At 37.2% G+C, this 22,097-nt stretch overlaps 2 protein-coding genes across 2 annotated transcripts in view; one reads left to right on the top strand and one right to left on the bottom strand.

The window, feature by feature from the left end:
• The window catches only part of Kettin (kettin protein), a 30,515-nt gene extending 18,024 nt beyond the window's left edge, over positions 1-12,491 (bottom strand). The window contains exons 1-4 of the mRNA XM_028170916.2: positions 12,104-12,491; positions 3,163-4,822; positions 2,602-2,831; positions 33-1,397 (exon numbers count right to left, since the gene is read on the bottom strand). Coding sequence (XP_028026717.2) covers positions 33-1,397; positions 2,602-2,831; positions 3,163-4,822; positions 12,104-12,257 — 3,409 coding nt within the window. The 5' untranslated portion in view covers positions 12,258-12,491. The remainder of the gene's footprint in view (positions 1-32; positions 1,398-2,601; positions 2,832-3,162; positions 4,823-12,103) is intronic.
• LOC114240293 (myomesin and myosin binding protein) overlaps positions 11,535-22,097 on the top strand; it is a 30,472-nt gene continuing 19,909 nt past the window's right edge. Inside the window, exon 1 of the mRNA XM_028170770.2 lies at positions 11,535-11,802. The gene's annotated coding sequence lies outside the window, so the exon portion shown is untranslated. The remainder of the gene's footprint in view (positions 11,803-22,097) is intronic.

Raw genomic sequence — 22,097 nt, 5'->3', positions numbered from 1 at the left:
AGAGTGTTTTGATTTAAAAAAACAATACTTACTTTCGACTGTCATTGACGCGCTTAACTGCGCTTCGCCGGCTGCGTTACGTGCCATGACAGTATAAACGCCAGAATCCTCAGCCCTAACGCTTGCGATGTCAAGGGCGACGTAACCGAAATCATGATATGTTTGAATACGATTAGCACTTGTAATCTGTTTTCCATTAAAGTACCACTCTACAGTCATCGTCAAATCGCTTTGAGGTTCAACTCTGGCTTCAAAGTGAGCACTTTGTCCTTCAACAATTTTATTTGTGCCTTTAAGGGGTCCTAAGAACCGAGGCTTTTGTGTGATCTTTACTTCTTCTTCAGTTCTCTTTGAATAGCGACTAGCGTCCTCAAGGTATTGAATTTTTTCTAGTCCACCAGGATGCTGTGATTCCGCAATAATATCCTTTTTAGTTACGATCGTTAAGTTGGCACTTGTAGTTGCTTGACCGATAGCATTGTAGGCTCGGCAGGTGTAATGACCTGCATCGTGTACCGTAACTGATTTGATAGTTAATGCGACATATCCAAAGTTGAAGAAGGTCGTTATTCTTGAACTAGCTTCGACTGGGCGACCATCCTTTAACCATTCAACTCTTAAAGTCGAATCCCCGATTGGTTCTAACCGGGCTTCGAAATGAGCGAATCCTCCTTCTTTGATGCTGATTTGGTCTTTGATAGGAGTTTTAAATTCTGGTTTTTGTGTACTTTCCGGTACTTCCTGATAATATTTTTGATGTTGCTGTTGTTGATAAGCTTCTAATTGTTCTGTTTTTTCGATGTATCTACGTTGCTCAGGAATACCAAGATCTGCGGTAACTGTACTCCTCGCAGCGACTCTAATAGAAGCGGTACTGATAGCTTCACCCAATTTATTTACAGCTCTAACTGTGTACGAACCTGCATCTTCAGCCCGTAGGTGCATGATGTTAAGGGAGACGTAGCCGAAGTTGAAGATTGACGTGATTCGCGAGCTAGCTGTAATTGGTCTGCCATCTTTATACCACTCTACCCTCATTGTGGGGTCGCTCACTGGAGTCAGTTGTGCTTCGAAATGGGCATTTCTGCCTTCTTGAAGTTCACCAAGATCCTGCAGAGGTCTTATAAATTGTGGCCTCTGAGATGTTTGTTCTTCGATAGATTCTTGGTGTTGATATTTTGAATAATCTTCTAATTGTTGTATGTACTGCAGAGTTTCTGGGTGTTGACTAGTTCTTTCGATAGTAGCCCTGGGAGTTACGTGTAACACAGCTTTTGTTTCAGCAACTCCCGTTGCGCTCACCGCTCTGCATGTGTACTCACCACTGTCTTGGATATTCAGACTGAGCATATCAAGAGAAATGTAACCAAAACGGAATATTGACGTAAATCTTGAACCTAAAAAGGAATTTTATTGTACATTAATACAAGAATTTTAAACGGAGTTCAGGAACTTCGTTTCCTGGTTGGCAGGTAGCATTTACGTTGATAGCAACGTCTATGAGCTCTGTCAACCACTTAACACCAAGTAATCTATGGGATCATTATCCGATCCAAAGAAATTCAAAATGTTAAGTAACATGTAATTATTCCTGTTTTTTTGTACAATTTTAAATGTAAACCTTTCTACCAGTTTCTGTTTTTTTTTATCGCCTAGTTGGGTGGACGAGCTCACAGCCCACCTGGTGTTAAGTGGTTACTGAAGCCCATAGACATCTACAAAGTAAATGCGCCACCCATCTCGAGATATAAGTTCTAAGGTCTCAAGTATAGTTACAACGGCTGCCCCCACCCTTCAAACCGAAACACATTACTGTTTCACGGCTGAAATAGGCAGGGCTGTTATTAATTGCTTTCGGAATTACAATGCTATAATATATCTTCAGGTATTAATTTCCTTTTTTTATTGCCCGTGTATGCAGACGAGCATACGGCCCACCTGATGGTGAGTGGTTACCGTCGCTCATGGACATCAGCAATGCCAGGGATAGACCTAAGCCGCAGCCTACCATTGAATACTCTCCACAAGCCTCTTTGCAGAAGGACATGTCATAGCGCTCGTGAAACATGAATTATGTAGGGGAGCTCATTCCAAAGCCGGATGGTGCGTGGCAAAAAAGTCCTTTGGAAACGAATTGTGGATGAACGCAGTGGCTCTAGGTAGTATGGATGAACTCTACTCCGATGGCGGGCGGTCCAATTGTAAAAACGGGATGATGGTATCATCTCAAACAATTCCTCAGGGGAGTACCCATGGAACATACGGTACAAAATACAGAGGTACCGTAACCGAAGTCCCAGGCGGACCCAGAGCTTCCAAACGATCCGTAAGAATGAGATTATTGATAATTCGAACGGGTCTCTTCTGTGTGGAGTCATATGGATGTAGCTGGTATTCGGGAGCCCTGGCCCAGAGGTGGAAGCAGTACTCCACGCGAGGCCAGACATGTTCTTTGAAAAGCAAAAGTCTTTGTCCAGGCGTGACGTACCGAGATCGACTTAAAAATAATACTTTATAGTCTGCACTCTTGCTTCCTATCCTGTAGTATTTTCAAAATATGTATTACATCTCATATGTTAAATATATTTGTTGTTAACTTACTTGCTTCAATACTCTGTCCATTTTTCAACCATTCAATTTTCATCGTGGGGTCGCCAACCGGTTCTATCCTCGTCTCAAAGTGTATTTTGCCACCCTCCATAGCCGTGACGCTCTTCAGTGGCACAATAAACTGTGGCGGAGGATAGACGCGGTCTTCCTCACCGGGAGGAATATACGGTCTTGCCCTTTCCACGTGCCTTAAGTAAATAATTTCTGGTCCAGGAGCAGGCCTACAAACAACCAGAAGCCAATTTTAATTGACGCAATTTTAAACTAAGGTGTTTTTTTATAAACATTATAATTACTATGCATAATTATTATTTTTGTTTAATTTCGTAAAATTGCTTGCTTGCTTTAACTTTCGAAGTCTTAATTATAATGAATATTATGTGTTTGTATTTTCAATTTCATTCATATAGAAATTATAATAAGCATTTAATTATAAAATTGAAATAAAGAGTTTAACGACTCGCACATTATATTTTTACATTTAATAGATAAGACATGCCTGTTGGGACAATAATACTTTAAGGAATAAATATTGTAGCTTATATAACTTACTCTGGTTCGATTACTTTTGTAGGCCGAGGTAGGTGTAGACGCTTCTGCTCGGGCGGAGGCTCTTTCGGAACTTCGACATAGAGCCTGGCCCGAGTGGCGGTGGAACCTGCGACGTTTTGAGCGGTGCATTGGTACCATGCCGCATCCGACGCCTTGGCTCGCGGTATATCTAGCGTCGAGGCTCCACCGTCAGTATGAATTCGTAATTCTGGATTGGGTATTATCGGAACGCCATCCTTCTGCCATGTGATTCGTGGCGTTGGTGTGCCGACAGCGCGGGCATTCAACACAACCGGTTCGCCTTCTCTAACATTCAGTGTGCTGAAACGCTCCACGAATTTAGGAGCTACTACTTGTTCCTTTTCAATAACATTTAGTCGACACTGGAAAGCTGTCTCGCCGCTCTTATTACGCGCGACACAAGTAACCACACCACTATCACTGAGAGTGACGTTTGTAATCATAAGTGCATGATTACCGGATTCGTTTACTAATATCTTATGATTATAATCGTCTCGTATTTGTCTATCGTTAATGAACCACGTGACTTCAGGGTAAGGTCTGCCTGTGACGCGGCAATCGAATCGCGTCATTTTACCCTCCGTTACATCACGGTCTTGGCAAACCTTAACAAATTGCGGAGCAAGAGCTTTTTCACTTATTTCTATTCTTTCTTCAGTCTCTCTTTGTTGAGTATCAGTTATGTATTGTGACCTTTGGTCCTGTACATAACTTTCGGTCGGAGATTCAACAGCAAGATATCCTGAGGTTACAATGCAACCGTTGGGATTTTCAGCCAGTAAAGTGTAATGGCCGGAGTCTGATTTTTGAGTATTTCTTACCCTTAGCGTCGTATGATTATGGGTCGTTATGATTTCGTGCTTGTTTGAGTTGATTAATCGCTGTCCATTTTTGAACCAAGTAACTCGCGGTCTGGGATTACCCGATAATTGTACTTGGAACTGTGCATCAGCTCCTTCTTGCAGTTTAGAGTTTCTTGGTTTCTGAGCTATTTTCGGTGGAGATACAGGTCCTAGAGATCTATCAATTTCTGTTGAAATTTGAACATCGCTTTCTCCTACGTATCTTTTCGTGATGGATTCTCTAAATGATACTTCTCTCAAAAGTCTGTACTCAAAGGTGTCTACTTTGAAGTCGTCCGTTGAAGAATGGTCAGTACCATTAGTGTATGCTACTTTCTGTGTTTGTCGTGACTGTTCTGTTGTGTATCCTTGTGTACCGTAGGCTTTGTGCTCGACTGTTTCACTAACATGTCGGTAACTTTGTTGCTGACTAGCTTGTTGAGCAGGTACCGGGACACCTTCAGGTTGAATATATACGGAGCAGATAGCTTCACCATACTGATTACGAGCTGTACAGGTGTACTCGCCCTCATCACCAGGTCCAATTTGTTTTATAAGCAGCGAAACGTCGCCAGTTTGTTCGTTGTAACGCATGCTGTACTTATTACATTCAACAAGAGGCGCCTTCTTTCTCGTCCACGATACGACGGGTGTAGGATTTCCTCTAAGCTTTCCTTCGAACTTAGCATTGCCACCTTGTGCAAATCTAGCATTTTTGAATATTTGCTCGAATATTGGCGGGGAGGGTTCACCAGGCCGACCCGCAGTGATGGGCTGGCGATCACCGGAGCTCTCCACTGAAACAAGAAAAAAAAAAGTTATATATTTGTAATATGCCAGACGACTTTGGAATCCAGCATCAATGTCGCTATCCACTGCGCGGAGGACATGAGTGAACGGAAGAACATAGCCCTAACAAAAGTGCTCCGTAAAGGTCACGACCCTCAGCACTGAGGAATACGACGCATGGAGGAAGAGGGTCATAACCATTCATCAGTTTTTTTATATTGAAAAATTATGACAGATGAAACGAAAATAACAGATTTTTTCTTTTGTTTTCTTGCGAAATGCTAAGTAGGCATTATCTTACTTAGACTAAAAGCAGTAACATGATCACAACCTCGCTCACTACAAAAAAATATTACTCGAAGCATAATCGAAAAATCTATATATGTAGGTACATTCTAATTTATCATATATAAATTAAGGCTCTGTGAAATTAGAAAATTATATAACACTGTTTCATTACGATTTATAATGTAGTCTGTTGCACTTTAGTACCTGTCAATTATGTGTTAGTATTTGTCTAGCTAAATTATAAAATGATAATGTCGAATATAAATGATTTACGGGTAGGTATATTTTGAAACAAAATGTAATATTTATTCCCTAAAACTTTAAATTAAGTTTAATTTTAAATTAGTTAAGTTAAAATTTGATTTAAACCTCAAATTAAGACCAGAGACCTCGCTCAATAAGTAACCAAGTAATATGACAGGAATGACCTCCTATTATGATGACAAACGTCTCTTCTCTCTATTGAACATTAAACCAAGTCCACGTAAAAATAGTGTACAAAAATATATTTTTGTAATAAATTTATGTTCATATTTTTTAACTCTATCCTTGAATTGATGTTTGGTATGAATAGATCCTATCTATACGTGTCATTTCACGATGATCCGACATTCTTTACATCGCAATAAAAACGGAAAAAATAAAGTGAAATCATTAAAAACCCAAAATTACATCAGCATTTATACCTACGGCTCGAGTAATTAAATAGTCGTCGTATAAATAAATTTCTGGAGAAAGATGTATGTATGCACTGACTCACGAATAACGAGGCAGGCGAGCGCTTTTCGCGCGTCTATTTTAGTACGACCACTCGGGATCTTGTTACGATCGCCATTTTGGTGGATACGCGTCACAAGTATAAATACGCTCAACATGTTTTAGTGACTTATACATTCCCGATCTTGCGGACAGAATGGAAAGCAGTCGACGTCGCCCAAAACACGTCATCTCGGATCCTCCCGATCCTCTAACGGTGCTTCTAGGTACTTCAAGCACCGGTCACCGTTCTCGTCGAACCCGTCGCTTGCGATGAAGGGCTCGACGAGTAAATTAACTCTCAGACACATCCCACTGAGTTTCTCGCCGGATCTTCTCAGTGGGTCGCGATTCCGATCCGGTGGTAGATTCTGCGAAGCACGGCTCTTGCTAGGGTTCGTGTTAGCAACGTCATCAGGTTTGAGCCCCGTGAGCTCACCTACAAATGTTAGGGTTACGCTGAAATAGCCTCTCAAGGCTCTCAGCTGAGGTAGGAAAAAAAAAAAAAAGTGACTTAAATCTGTCAGTCGATTTGTACTTATGTTGTAGAAAATAATAAAATAAATTAAATTAGTAACATTCAACACGATTCGTTGTTGAATAGAGTAGCTAGTGTAAGTACTGCAAGTAGTAATGTGTACTTACAAACGGATTTTAAGCAAACAGATATGATTGTCATGAAGTGATCAGAACATTCGTTTGCCGGCGCTATTGTTTGGATTAGGTTGTGTTGTGTTATTGTTTATAATGGAATTCTTTGCAAGGTTTCTTTTTTGGGTCAAGGTCACGATGGGCGACCCATTTTAAATAATTGAACTCGACCTTTACACAGATCGAGTGAATTAAAAGAACCAACGATATAAAATGGTTACTTAGTTCTTTTTTTTATAATATAATGAAAAATCAGAATTATACAATAAAATAAAACAATCCAATTCGAACAATTTTTTTAACTATCAATTTTTGCTGTTTAATAGTATACGCTGTTGTTCAACATGATTATTAAGTCTTCTACCAACTTTAAAAAGCAAAGATTCATTCGCCGCGATGTTTTTTGTGTTCGTTATCATAAAAAACGTTCAATTATGCTTTATTAAATAAAGAGCATAAAATGCTAAAAGTATGTGCTGTTTATTATATTTATTTATGTAACGCATGTAATGTGAATTTTATGGAGAATGTATCATGTTTCACAACACCGTCTATTCACTTATTTATAAAATTCTGCTGTACTTACACAACTTTGAATACTTGGATAATGATTTTATATAATTATAATAATACTTTGAGTTTTATTTTGAAAATACTTTGCGCAATTTGTCACCGCGAAAAAGTCTATCTATATAGTAGTCTTCTAGTAATGGCATTTTTCTTTAAATAGGCGAACGACCTAACGGTCACCCGTGTGCTTAGTGCGAGTGTTTTGCAGTTGGAACAGCGCCCCTAGCGGCAAAAGTAGGCAAACATCCATACAAAATTGAGTTAACTTTTACGCTATCGAGAACGTAAAAAAAATTCGCACTTAGCGCACGGGTTTTAAGGACCGGATCCCATACGCGATAACATGAATGCCGTCATCCACCTGGAAGCGAGAGGCCAAAGTCTCAATTATATTGCATGCAGACTGATTCGTTCTAAAAAACCGGATCCCATGACTGTGTTGGGGCAGAAATAAAGAGAATACGACACACCAACAATACGCCTAAGTATTATACACACATATATATTTGAAACCAGCCTTATATCGCAATCGAAACAACGCTTGAATGAATTCTATCATAGAATTCAGTAAAAAATCCTCACTTTTATAGTCTGCAGTGCCTAAAACTGTAAAACCGCAGATGCAATGAAACTCAATAACCCTATTATAAACTACATACTACAAATAAAATTGTAATAAAAGTAACTAATTTAAATTTAAAAAAAAATTGCTCTTTTCAAACCCGAATATCGGAACTTTGGACATATTTCGACAAATATATTTGTGACGTATTGAAGATTTAATCCTTTCAGACAAATCACTTCAAATAGTATAATAATGCACGTGCAAAGCGAAAATTGTACAATTTATACAAAGCAGTTTGACAAGTAATGGTATGAATGGGTATTCTTGTTACTGTTATACATATTTTAATGTTCACAGATGTGTAGATATGGCCACGACCGACAATTTACTGCACGCACCATATGGTCTCTGGCCCTCATTCCGCTGACATACTACACGGTAAGACTTATCATCAAAATCAATACGTTAATAGAGATTCCTATAGCCAAAACAATATATATTAAATAACAGTATTTTCTAAAACACATTTAACTGAACATATTATTTAGATCTCATTTTCTAAATCGGTTAATAAAATAATTTCGGTTAAACAAATTCTTAACAATATTAAAGTTGATTTCGCTCACTACACTGCTTTTCATTTTTGTGTACGTATATTTCAATTTTTTTTTTTGCGTGTTATCTCGCGCAATGATCTTAGATGTTATAGACTATATAATTACAGCCTATGTTATATGGAGAACGCAAAGAAATTTTTATTATAAACTACGTATTCAATTAATTTAGCTTACTTTTTATTTTGCGTTAGCACCGTAAAATTTTGTACCGAATTACCATATCTTAGAGAGGATGACGTCATTACATATAGTACAGTGTTGGCAACATTTTAAAATCTAAAAAAATAGTTGTGCTTCCACTTTAAGATATCTTCTCTGGACTAATAATACCTTTAATTAACTTTTGAACTTAAATAATTTTTCTAATAGATTTTTTTATGTTTTCTTATAAATATAAATACTCTATTTACTTTTTTATATAAATAATCCCAAGCACAAAATCAATTCCAAAAATACAAGTAGTAAAACATTACATTTCCATTTTTCTAAGCGCATATTTAATTTAACGATTGATATGTGTTTTATCAATATATTGATAGCGGAACGTGATTTAACCGGGCTTTATCCATTCATCTCCGAATCCAAACGTGCTTTACGTCGCAAAAGTAACTAAAATAATTAGACGAGAATACTAATCGACGATCTAAAGTCACGCCCGGTTTTGAAATACTTGCGATGGAAGGTATACTGTTAGCCCGCATCGTACGCAGGTAGGCCCAACCCATTTCTGCCGCGAAATGGGCATCCGTTTTGATTTGGCAGTAGTTTAATGCAGTTTGGCTGTCAACTTCATGAATCGAATTATATATACTTAAACATGAAAAGTAGCTAAACCCACATGAATATATACATATGCATATCTAATCTATAACAGTAAATGCTCAGAAGAAATTGTATTTATATTCTAAGTATATAGATACAATTTTAATGTTTTTATGTAATCCGTATTACAACTTATGAGGCTTTAATTCTACACGTATTTACTCAATTACTGTACTTCAATACTTTTACAAATATTCCAGTTGTTTGTAGCTTTTCGGTTTTAATAAGATGGCAATAAAATAACTATAGAATGTATGCAAAATAGTGAGAGTTGCTTACTACTCAGTAACTGTTTATTGAGATCATAAATTTGGAGATAAGAACGGTAAATGTAGGCGCCGACCATTTCTTGTCTCGCACTTTTTTTTTTCGCTGCTTTAGATTTGTTTTTTTTTATTTATACCTGTAAACTCAATCATACGACAGTTGACAGATTTGTATTTATTCATCGGTGTTTTGATATTGTTAACTTTAGTAGGGAGCTTTTTTAAATTTTACACAGCAACAAATTTAGTGGTTTAAATTGTCAAAAACTAAATCTTTTAAAACCACCACATGACTCATTGATTTGAACTGTGTAATCTGTTTGTTTTTTTTTTCTCCATCGATTACGCGTTTATCGTTCGCTTTATGTTTTTCTCTTGTTTTTAAACAGCCAGTACGCCTTGATTTTTTGCGAACCAAGATAAAGAGAGCAAGAACCGAGACGCGCTACAGTTAAGCTGCTACGTTATAATGAGCGAGGAACACGTTCTAGCTGCGCGGCATACGGAACCAGACCCACGGCACCTCTGAGATGACCATCTGGCTGAGACGTCGACCGTTGCACCCGATGTATCGCATTCATTCCACGACATCACACATCCACCAAAATCCACTACACGACATTATCTCAATTTTGTTTTGAATTTAAAAAAAAAACTAAAAAAAATGTTTAAAAAAACTAACAAAATACGCTTTTATAGAAAATCCAACTAAAAAATAGAAAATAAACTTTCATAAATTTGAATTAAAAATAGTGTAAAAAAACTGATTTAATTGTAAAAAAGCGTGGGGTGCTTTTCAGGATTTTATCAAAATAACCCTTCTACTCATATCTGTTCATAAAATATTTATAACTACTGATACCATGCACTCCACGCTTTTTCAATATTTTTAAGTATACTAAATTTCGAGTTAATTCGACGTTTTGAAGGGGGTCAAAATCATATTCAAAAATTCCGTTACATACTAACATACATACGTCTGAAGCTAATAAAAGCGTATTGAAATGTATAAATGTCAGACAATTATTTTTTGTGTTAATAATATTAGTTCCTATAAGTTATGATTAAAACTCGTTCAATCTCTAATAGCAGAAGTATTAAGCGAATGCGTTTCTCGTTTCTTTCTGTCTTTAAAAATAAACATTGTCTCGTTTCTATCGAACGCTACGAAGAAAGAGTGAAAACGGTTATTGACGGCACTTCGGTTGAGTTTTTCGCGTTACGTTTTAATTACGCTATTATTCTTTAGTTCTCACTCGTACGTAGGAATAGAAAATAGATAATTAACGAAAAGAATGCAAAAACTACGAATGCGCCACGCCCTATTGCGTCTATGATGTTCATACGGTATGGAATGTTACGACTAAACGTTTAGGTAAGAATTTACAGACTGGTTAACCAGCATATTTCAAGTGCCTTAAAATAATGTAAACAATTTTTTTTTTTGTTAAAATCTAATATTGAATTTTAATGTAAATTTAAAATTAGTGATATATTGTCTTAAAGTGTTCAGTAACTGATATTAAATAATTCAACTGCAGCTAGAAAGAATGACGCACGTTTGTCAATACTCTGTGGGTTTTGTTTCCATTTCACACTTTATTTCACATAATTAAATGCTAAACTACATCAGTTTGAACAACTGTGTACCATGTAGATACTTTTTCGAATCTGTCATCATATAAATAATTTAATTTCTTATATGTATGTCCGTGCGTAGGTCCCCAATTATTATATCCTATTTTTTTGTTTACTATATTATTTCAGCATTTTGAGCGTTGACATTAAATTTACTTTAATCACTTTGACGAATTAAATTAGATTTTATTAAAATTATTCGGTGCCGCTATTATAGGTTTATGATGTTGATAATGTTTACAAAAATCTTAATTTCTTGATTATAGTACCAGCGGTTTACCCAGCGCATTGTATTTACAACTTTACAATACATATTACTTTAATGTATTATTAGATTGGTTATTTAACTATATTCATTTTAATCACATTACAGCCCCTGTGGCCTACTTTGAGGTTTAAATCAAACTTTCGTTTAGTAAAATTGATCCGTGAATGGAAACATATTTGTCAGGATTCGTTTAAGGAATGAACATGCCTTATAAAGTAAACAAGTTTTCAAGCCTTCGCGGTGCAACCTTAAGGAGAGACGAACGAACTCACACCATCACGACATGGACCAGTAGTGAACTAAGTATTGTGGACGGGTCGCACAAACTTCTCCATATTCTTTTAATGTCTGTGTATGAGTTCGCTAGTCATACTAATAATTATTCCCTAATTCGCATTAGTAAAAGATACATTTCGAGGTGATCATCTATTTTAATAAATAATGAAAATGTGTTTGATTTATTAGTTTATTTGTGCCATATTTTGACGAAGCAGTGCGGGGCGTATCGACCGACCACCCGGACTCGAGTGTATTTAGTTTCTTCCTGGTACGTAACTTTATTTGTGCATGACGCTTTTCCACTGCGAGCGAGATAGTGCGGCTATTCTGGGGAGGGCGCGTGGGCGTCCTAGCTCGCCGCCCGCACCGTTTCGACTTACAACAACACACCCAAAGTTTTCAGGCCGACATACATAGCATAATACAATTCGCAATAGCCATTTGGATTATTGTTAGTAAATTTTAAGCCTTAAATTAATAAATGAACATGATTTAATTTAATTAAAAATAATCGGTTTCACCTAATTAATATTAGTTCTGTAAATAATGTTAAGTAAACTATCGCTCACCTTGTGTCGTCATTTGTCTTGTAAAGTGTTGCTCCGTGCGTTGGATCCTCTCCTGTTGCTGCACAACTTGCTCGCGTCGTTCGGAGTGTTGTTGAACGCGTTGCTCAGAACGTTGTTCGGAGCGCTGCTCCGACCATCTCGACTGCTTCTCCATCTCGCCGCCACAGCAGCACAACGCACAAAAAAAAACTCTCACTCGACGCTACTGGTCCTTATTGTATTAAAAACGTCGCTTCGGCGCTCGCTCAAATATAAATACATACGCCACTGCGAATAACTTAAACTAGTCCACGGGTTCATTTAGCAGAAGTTAAGTCATTATTAACCCAAGTCCAACAACCAAGACGTCGGTCGATTGCGAATAGTTAGCGGATAGTGCGGGGCCGTAAGAAGCAGCGCTGCGCCGGCGGCGGCGTTGCAGAGGCGGCGGCGGGGGGCGGTGCGACCGAAATACAACGAGTTATTTCGAGCCATGCGCGCTCCCGCTTGCCCTCCTCCACGAACCTGGGCCCTCCCGCACTCTCATGCCTGTTCGTTTCGCATACTTTATTTTCCGAATTACGTTTTTTTCTTAAAATCTCAATTTTAATTCACTTTACGTTTATGTTATTTCTCTTCTTCTCAGTCGGACACTCTGTCAGAGTGGTCCACAGAAGCACCCGTTAGGTCGCCCATGCTCCCGAGGACAGCCCTCCAAGCAATACGATTCCAGATTTTTTTTCCTACCTAAGCTGAGAGGCTTGATAGGCTATTTCAGCGTAACGTTAACTAGTAAGTAAGCTCACGGGGCTCAAACCTGACGACGTTGCTAACACGAATCCTAGCAAGAGCCGTGCTTCGCAGAATCTACCACCGGATCGGACACGCGACCCAATGAGAAGATCCGGCGAGAAACTCAGTGGGCTGTGTCTGAGGGTTAATTTACTCGTCGAGCCTTCGTCGCAAGCGACGGGTTCGATGAGAACGATGACCGGAATTCCAGGTCGGACGGTTCGAAGCGTTTTGAGTACATTCGACCATAGTAGACTCAGTTGGCTTTATGCAGTTAGGTTATTTATTGTAAAATATATAAAGAATCATCGATTAACATAACTTAAGACACCCCCACCAGGTGTTAATTGCTTAAAGTGAATATTGCGGCCACGTCGAGACATGAGTTCTCAATACCAATTTTGTATTCTCGCTAAAATGATTCATACTAGAAATAGACAGAGTAATGGTGCTTATCTGTAAAGACTTAAAAAAACATTTTGTATAAAACGTTGAAACTCCTTTTAGGTATCGAGGGTCATACAATGTTTTTCAGAATAATTGAAGTTACAACGCAGCGGTACACGATAACAAGTTTACCTCCTCTGATTTAATGTCACTTGTGTAAAGAAAAACTGCTATTCACAGTTTAAGGCAGGTATTGCAAAACACGTGCTGGTATTGACGATGTCCAGATAAGACGAATATAGTGGCCCGTTTTTTAATTACCATATTGTCAATATAAAAATAAAAACCTTTCCAAATATTTTTTATTTAATATAGAGCATCTATGTCGTTTATAAATAATAAATAAATATTTACTAAAAATAACGCCACGTTAACTGATCCCGTGCTAAGTTCGTAAAGAACTTGTGTTACAAGTACCAGATAGCGGAAATAAATGTAATATTTTTATTATACTCATACATAATATATATAATATACATTCATAACCCTGAAAAAGACATTTTTATATTTATCATACAAATATCTTCCCTTGGCGGGATCCGAACCCGTGACCCCCTTGTGTAGTGACCATGTCACTTACCACTACACCAGACGGCCGTTAAGTTGCTATTAGCATTCTCACCTTATTTTACTAAGTACCTAACTATCTCTGATTCCTATCATAAGCATTTAGTAGCATTTGTAAACCGATGTAGATTGGTAAATATTATTATTGCTTAATACGGCTAGCAAGGTCTATAAAAACAAAAAAAACATATTTGTTACGCGGATAAAAGAAGCTTATGATTTGCAAAATGGTTGCACAGAAGCAGTTCACGCTGGTATCTGAAAACAATTCTTATGTGTTGCAGAAATGAGGCAGCCTGCAGAATCCTGAATCCAGTGTTGGATGAGTAACAGCAGGGCGCATTACAGAGTATTACATAACTATAAGCTGTTACATACTGTCTAGGGGCATACGTCCGTCTAGTGTAAATTATAATTATTCATTATAATAATACATAATAATTATAAATTAAAATAACAGTGTGTAGAGTTAACTCTAAAGAGAATAATATTAATAGTCGCTGGCGTCTTGGTGATGTCGCGTAGGTAATTATGACTTTCGATTTGAAGGGTGTGATCGCTGTTAGTCTAAAGCAATTGAGGACTCAATTGAATCTGTGGGGATAGGTAACGGTAGACACGATGTACTTCTTTTTGGAACACATTTCCACTCAAGAATAGCTGATCTTGTAATCGTTTTCAAATGAACGTCAATCTATACTAATATTATAAAGAGGAAAGATTTGTTTGTTTGTTTCGAATAGGCTCCGAAACTACTGGACCGATTTGAAAAATTCTTTTTCTATTAGAAGCCGACATTGTCCCTGATGAACATAGGCTACTTTTTTTAATTTTTTTTATATATATTTTTTTTTGTTTCATGTGTGTTTTAATGTTTCCGAAGCGAAGCGAGGGCGGGTCGCTAGTAAAAAATAATTGTATAGGAGGATAAATTAATTCAGTAAAAAAAAGGGTGCGTGTACTTATGTACGCGCGTAAGAAGTTATACTTTATTTTTATTAAACTTATTTCCTTTTTTTTAAATTATTAAATAATTCATAATAGATATTTAACGTTAATAATTTAATAATATTTAGTATGAATTATATTAAATAATAATGTTGTCATTTATTTTAATAAAAAATGAATGCTAATAACACTTTTTTTTACGAGTGTACATGCGCAAAAGTTCACCTGTGGCTATATTCAGACTCGCCAAGTTACGTCGGTCGTATTGAAATGAGCGATTTAGAGGGCAACTTCATTTCTGTTAATCTTGTGTCACGGTGCGCGCGCATCGTAAAATTTCACTCTCATCAATTTTTCATAACGCGGCTAAAGAAGTATAACTTCAATAAAAATAATAATCGTTTCATTTAAATGACTTGCAGTCTTTGTGGCCTAAAGTTGGACGCGAGGTGTACTAACATCATGGGATGCGATTACGCCTTGGTTCTAATATCCCAGGCGGGTTGTATCAAAATGTTGTAACAGAATACGTACTTAACATACTTCCACGAGGAACCAACGTGAAGAAGCACGCGTGATAAAAATCAAATCAAACATAATTTGCGTCCATCACCACTATCCTACTTATTTCTGTACCGTAGCCGTCAAGCGTCCTGATTTGGTGGCCATCATTATGTATCATGGAATTTAAACTTCTTATCCAATGTTTTAAACCTGCTTATTGCATGAAAGGTACTAACTACCTTTTATCGATGAGGTTTTCGTTTTATTTTTATTACTTAGATAAGTGGACAAACCCACCTGGAGTTAAATGGTTACCAAAGTCTATAGACATCAAAAACTTAAACACCGTCACCCATCTTGAGACATGAGTTTTAAGTCTCAGTTTAACTCTAATGAATACCTGTTAGCACGACTATTTCCCTGCATAAACAATATACGTTAACAACCCTAAGAACACTAACTTACATTAACATAGCATAAAATTTACTGTGCTGACTGTTGTAATCCCTATTCCCTATAGACCTTAGAAACGCACCGACGCGCGTTGATTTTTTACATTTACTGCCGCGTTATAAATGCAAAATACAGAAACTCAACTTACTTAATGATATTTATAGTAAATAAATTGCAAAATGGTAAACTCGATAAGATACTTCTAACAAAGATCGCTCTCTGTCCGAGCCCTTTCCATCTATACGAAAAGGAGTAAAAATCTCTTGTTTAGGTGTAAATAAAGCATTTTCTTATGAGATACGATAACTTTAGGGATTAGTTATTCTCATTCTGTTTAGTGGAATGACTTTATTGCCATTGCTCAAGTACGAGCATCATTACAAGCAGACTCTCATCGTATCCTATAGGAATTTAATCTCTAGCAAGATGAAGAAGTTAAAGTGTATAAGCATCAAATCTACTATTGCTTATTATACAAATTTTGGGGCAACTGGTGGCACCTTTCGATTAAGATAAAAAGTACCTAATTGTTGCAAGACAAATTAGTTTTACCTCAGGCTACCTGGATATTACTGCTAAGCCTTTTCGTGTGGTCACCGCCTTAGATTCCTTGGACACAACAATTAAAGAAAGGCTGGAGAAAGAAAAAAAAATATGTTCGCTTAACGATCCAGCTTTTAGCACGGTCTCAAGCGAGTTATTGACTCGGAGCTCACGAAGGTCGACCATGTTCTTCCATCAAGGACCAAACCGGTCGGCGTCTAGACATTCGATTCAGATGCGCTTTCTGAACCAAACGATCCTCATTTTACTTAATTAAATTATCGGAGGCTGTTATCTTTTGTTATGTTTAAAGCCGGCTTAACCTAATAGGTGTATGGCTACAATAAAGAATTAAAAAAAAAAGATCGGCCGGTGCCATTACGCCTTTTCAACCTTATTTTCTAATTTTACAGTATTATTCCTCTGTTTTTCCTAGTCTATAATTCTGGTAGCAAACATTTTATTCTCCTCTTAAATGTAATTCTAAGTAATTTCATGTAAATAATTGGAGGAATAACTTACTCTTAGAGGAATAACTAACTTCTAAGCATGCGGCTAGTGATAACAACTTATATTTAATTTTTTAAGTGATTATATAAACAAGTAAAATCTCCTCATGCTTATATTAAATTTAGCTCAACGATTATTAATCAACCAATCAGGTAACGAACGATTTTATTAATTTTAACTATCATATAATTTTTAAATTCCATACAAATAAACCTGATATCGTTATAGATAGAACAGCCGTTATATGCCTAAAATATATTATTTTCCCGAACAATTTAGACTTCGACGAATGTCTCGTAGTGGACCGTTCAGTAATTAGCGCCCCTGCTGGGCCGAGGGCCGTGCGTTCGATTCTCACATCGGCCAAACGTTTTTGTGATGAACAAACTCGTTTGCTCTATATTTTAGCGTCTCTTATCTATATGTATATAGTATTTCTTTATTGAAACTTATAATTATACAGATCTATACAATACATCAATCAGTGTGCTTAATGCGAGTTTTTTTAACTTCTCGATCGCGTAAAAGCTAACTCCAATTTGTATGGAGTTGGAACAGCTTCTCTTCGTTTGCCGCTAGGGGCATTCCTATAGAGAATCCTAATCTTGGGCCAGATGATCAGGTTTGTTTTGTTCCCGATTATTAATAAATTTATGTTCTCCGATTTAACATCACGTGGGCCACGTTTTCTAATGTAGTTGAAGTACATCAACTAACATTATAAAATAACCTAAACGATCCAAGTGAATGGGTGCTTTTGATGTAATTCATCAACACTATTTTCTATTAATTAGGATGATCTCAAACAGATTTTATTGGCATCGATGCCCACGTAATGGTGGCAAGAGATGCGCATAGAGATTAGTAATACTAGGTGCAAGTACTCTACACGATAACGGACCTGCGCTTTGTATAACAAGTCGTTGGCGTAGTGCAGAGAACCACTTCAGTCTGTAGCAATTCTGCATGTATACTAATATCTCGATGAGGGTTAAGATGCCAACCTTCGTGAAGCACTCACATCATAAAATCGATTTTAATAAAGCAACTTAATGGTTATTCGTAAATCCTGGCCTTCTTGATAGGCACAATATGTATGATTTTTAACGACATAATACCGATTATTTATACAAACAGCAAATGGTTCGTGATCAAACACACGTCATTACGGATCCTCTCGATCTATTAACGGTGCTTTTAGTTATCATTATCATAGCGAAATAACCCATAGACACAGCCCACTGAATTTCTCGCCGGATCTTCTCAGTGGGTCGCGTTTCCGATCCGGTGGTAGATTCTGCGAAGCACTGCTCTTGCTAGGGTCAGTGTTAGCATCACTCCGGTTTGAGCCCCGTGAGCTCACCTACTAGTTAAGGTTACGCTGAAATAGCCTCTCAAGGCTATCAGCTTAAGTAGGAAAAAAAAGATCAAAAATTTTCAATTCACTTAACCAACGACTTCTTAAATTCGCTACAGAGCGATTCAAATGATATCATTTACAGTATCCAAATTTAATCATTCCGTTTTTAAACGACGTAGGTATATTAGTGTGTCACTAAAATAAAAAACAAGACGACAAAATTTTATGTTATTGATTCACTGTAGAAGATGTTCTTGAAAGAAAAACAAAATTACAGTCATCAGTAATGGTGAGATCAGTCACGCTATGACGCATATTTACCGGGTTATTTTTGGGATGAAATGCAAGAGTCAGCTGGCAGAGAGCGGGGAGGTACTGCAACTAGTGAAGCAGGGGAAAGGGTAATTACAGGCACGGAGCCAACGCAAGCGTCATGCAAGACATACTTGCGTGGTCATCGCTTTAACTCACATAAGACCGTTAAGTCTAATTAATTTTGTAGTGACGAATATTAAAATAAATGTAATTAAAGATTAATAAAAAAAAGTGTGTGTGTCCGCTCCGACGCACGACTGGAGTTTACTGGATATAAAAAATTAAACGAAACAATACGAGAAATAGTTCTATATTACGACAACACGATACACTACAGATTATTAACAAATTAACGAGACACAAAACAAACGACTAACAAATATATGAAAATACAATAATGAGAGAAACGCGCGATCAGTACGAGGCTTTGTGGCGGACTGCCGGCGCATGTACTAGCATGTCACACGAAATGCGCATAACGCATTTCGTGTGACATGCTAGTACGATTTTGGTCCCCATAATTTTCATACCCCGGGCCTATATATGTAAATCGATTCTAAAGGAGTAAACTCCAATTATCACAAAAAAGAAATTAGTTATATAAATTGAAGTTTTAATTATTAATTATTTATGTAAATTCATTAGTGTTTTAATTTTATCTGGTGTGTTCTGTGGTTACATACTCGTTAAATTTTAAAATTATAAAAATGTGTCTACAGAACCGAGCTTTTTCCCGTGACAAAACATGCAACCTTCGATCTTATTCGAAGTTTTCATATTTGTAACTTATATATTTTATGATTTTACTATAATGTATGATATGATTTTACTTCATGGTAAGTAATTGTCGTCGTAAAAGTCGTGTAATTAAATTAGAGATCGTTTCCGTAATATTAATGTAATGACGCGAATGTAGCCAAGGTATACCTAGTCAGGTCATAAGTATTGTCACACAGTAAAAACTTTTCTTTTAGAATGCTGGCCACAAAAAAGTTTATTGAATTCGAATTTCGAATTGTTCATGAAAATAAAAATGTATAACTTTTAGAATTTTACTCATTTTTAAATATGGAGTGGACGCTTAAAGAAGACCGTGTTGCAGTTATTGCGTTGCATCGTTGCGGTTACGCGCCAATTAAAATTCTTAACATACTGAAAAATTTGAATATAGCCAAAAGATTCGTTTATCGTACCACCAAACGATACAATGAAGACTCTAGTGTAGATGACAGGTCAAGAAGTGGTCGCCCTCGGTCTGTTAGGACTCCAGCAGTGATAAAAGCTGTGAAGGCGCGAATTCAAAGAAATCCCAAACGTAAGCAGAAACTGTTGGCCCTTCAGATGGGGTTAAGCAGAATCACGGTGAAAAGGGTGTTAAATGAAGACTTAGGGCTTCGGGCATATCGAAGAAAAACAGGACATCGTTTGAATGCTCGTCTAATGGACCTGAGACTGAAGAGATGCCGCGCTTTGTTGAAGCGGTACGCGGGAAAAAAATATCGGGAAATTCTTTTTTCGGATGAAAAATTTTTTACCGTAGAAGAGAGCTACAACAAACAAAATTATAAGGTGTACGCACACAGTAGTGAAGAAGCGAGCAACCGTATTTCGCGTGTCCAACGAGGTAATTTTCCATCCTCGCTCATGGTATGGTTGGGAGTTTCTTATTGGGGCTTAACAGAGGTACATTTTTGTGAGAAAGGTGTAAAAACGAATGCAGTTGTGTATCAAAATACAGTCCTGACGAACCTTGTGGAACCTGTTTCTCATACCATGTTCAATAACAGGCACAGGGTATTCCAACAAGATTCGGCGCCAGCTCATAGAGCGAAGAGCACACAAGACTGGCTGGCGGCGCGTGAAATCGACTTCATCCGGCACGAAGACTGGCCCTCCTCCAGTCCAGATTTGAATCCATTAGATTACAAGATATGGCAACACTTGGAGGAAAAGGCGTGCTCAAAGCCTCATCCCAATTTGGAGTCACTCAAGACATCCTTGATTAAGGCAGCCGCCGATATTGACATGGACCTCGTTCGTGCTGCGATAGACGACTGGCCGCGCAGATTGAAGGCCTGTATTCAAATCACGGAGGTCATTTTAAATAAACTTTAGTGTCATAAGAATCTATGTTTTGTTAAGTTCATTTTGGTATATGAATGGTTACATAATGAATAAACTTGTTTCAATTATTTTACATTAAACATGTGACAGAATTTATGACCTGACTAGGTATATAGCCTGGATCTTATTTGCACTGGGGGCACGTAAAGTACCGCTGTAAAAATAATCGTTCTATAATATATTTCAGTTACTTTACTTTCGCGCAAAACTAGTGGTCGTGGCCTAAAGGATAAGACATCCGGTGCATTTGTATCAAGCGATGCAACGGTGTTCGAATCCCGCAGGCGAGTACCAATTTTTCTGACGAAATAAATACATATCAAATGTTGACCATTGACTTCCACGGTGAAGGAATAACATCGTGTAATAAAAATCAAACCCACAAAATTATAATTTGCGTAATTACTAGTGGTAGGACGTATTGTGAGTCCGTACGGGCAGGTACCACCGCCTTGCTTATTTCGCCGTGAAGCAGTAATGCGTTTCGACTTAAAGGGTGGGGATGTCTTTGGGCTCCGGTAACCACTTAAAATCAGGTGGACTGTGAGATCGTCCACCCACCTAAGCAATAAAATAAATAAATAAAAAACATCAGTAGTAAGTAGTCTTTGATGTTCATAATGAGACCGCTTCAGGAACCACATATAACAAGTCTTTACATTTTTGTACCTACATATACTTTTGTAGCATAGTTAACATACATATTTATTAACCTAGTTCCTCGAGATATGGCTTTTACATTACACTCGTAGTGTTTTTTTCAAAAGAGGCCTTCAGGAGTACCTACTACGAGGTACGCGCTAGTTATTTTCTGACCCTAGTATGCGACCAAATAACCTCTTTAGATCAGGTGACTTACAAGCTTTCGAATACTAAATATGAAAATATCAAATCAATTCCTAAACGCATTCGACACCTGTCATTCTGAAATGTAGCTATCTCGCTCTTTACTCAACTTCCTTCTTGTCTTAATCCTAAGTGTTCGGTTAAGTGCGCGCTGATATTAAATAATGCTTATTAATTAATTAAATGTTTTTTTAATCCATATATGAAAGTAGCGACGAGGACGGGATGGGAAGAATCAAACGTTTTCATTTTCTACTGAATACGTCTCTGTAGTGTAGTTATTACTGGATCAGCGAGATGACTGCAAGTTTATGCGATCAGACTTGTTGCTTCAAATAATGCATATGCAAACAAAAATTTACGCAAGCCATTTTAAGCTCGGTGTCATTTTTCCTCATCGAAAATTACACTGTACTATGTTTGTTTTAAAAAAAATACATATAACTAGTCTGGCCATAAACACTGTTACCTACATGAAAACTTTTCTTTTTTTTCAACTTTTTAATTACCTACTTTGAATTTGGAACACGTATATTATTTTAAAAACTTCTTTCGATTTTGTCCCATTTCACATATTTTTTCGTGTTCATTATCAAATTACTTTAA

The sequence above is a fragment of the Bombyx mandarina genome, chromosome 01 (assembly GCF_030267445.1).
Source record: "Bombyx mandarina strain Sakado chromosome 01, ASM3026744v2".
Taxonomy (NCBI): Eukaryota; Metazoa; Arthropoda; class Insecta; order Lepidoptera; family Bombycidae; genus Bombyx; species Bombyx mandarina.
This window is presented reverse-complemented; position numbering and strand designations above follow the sequence as displayed.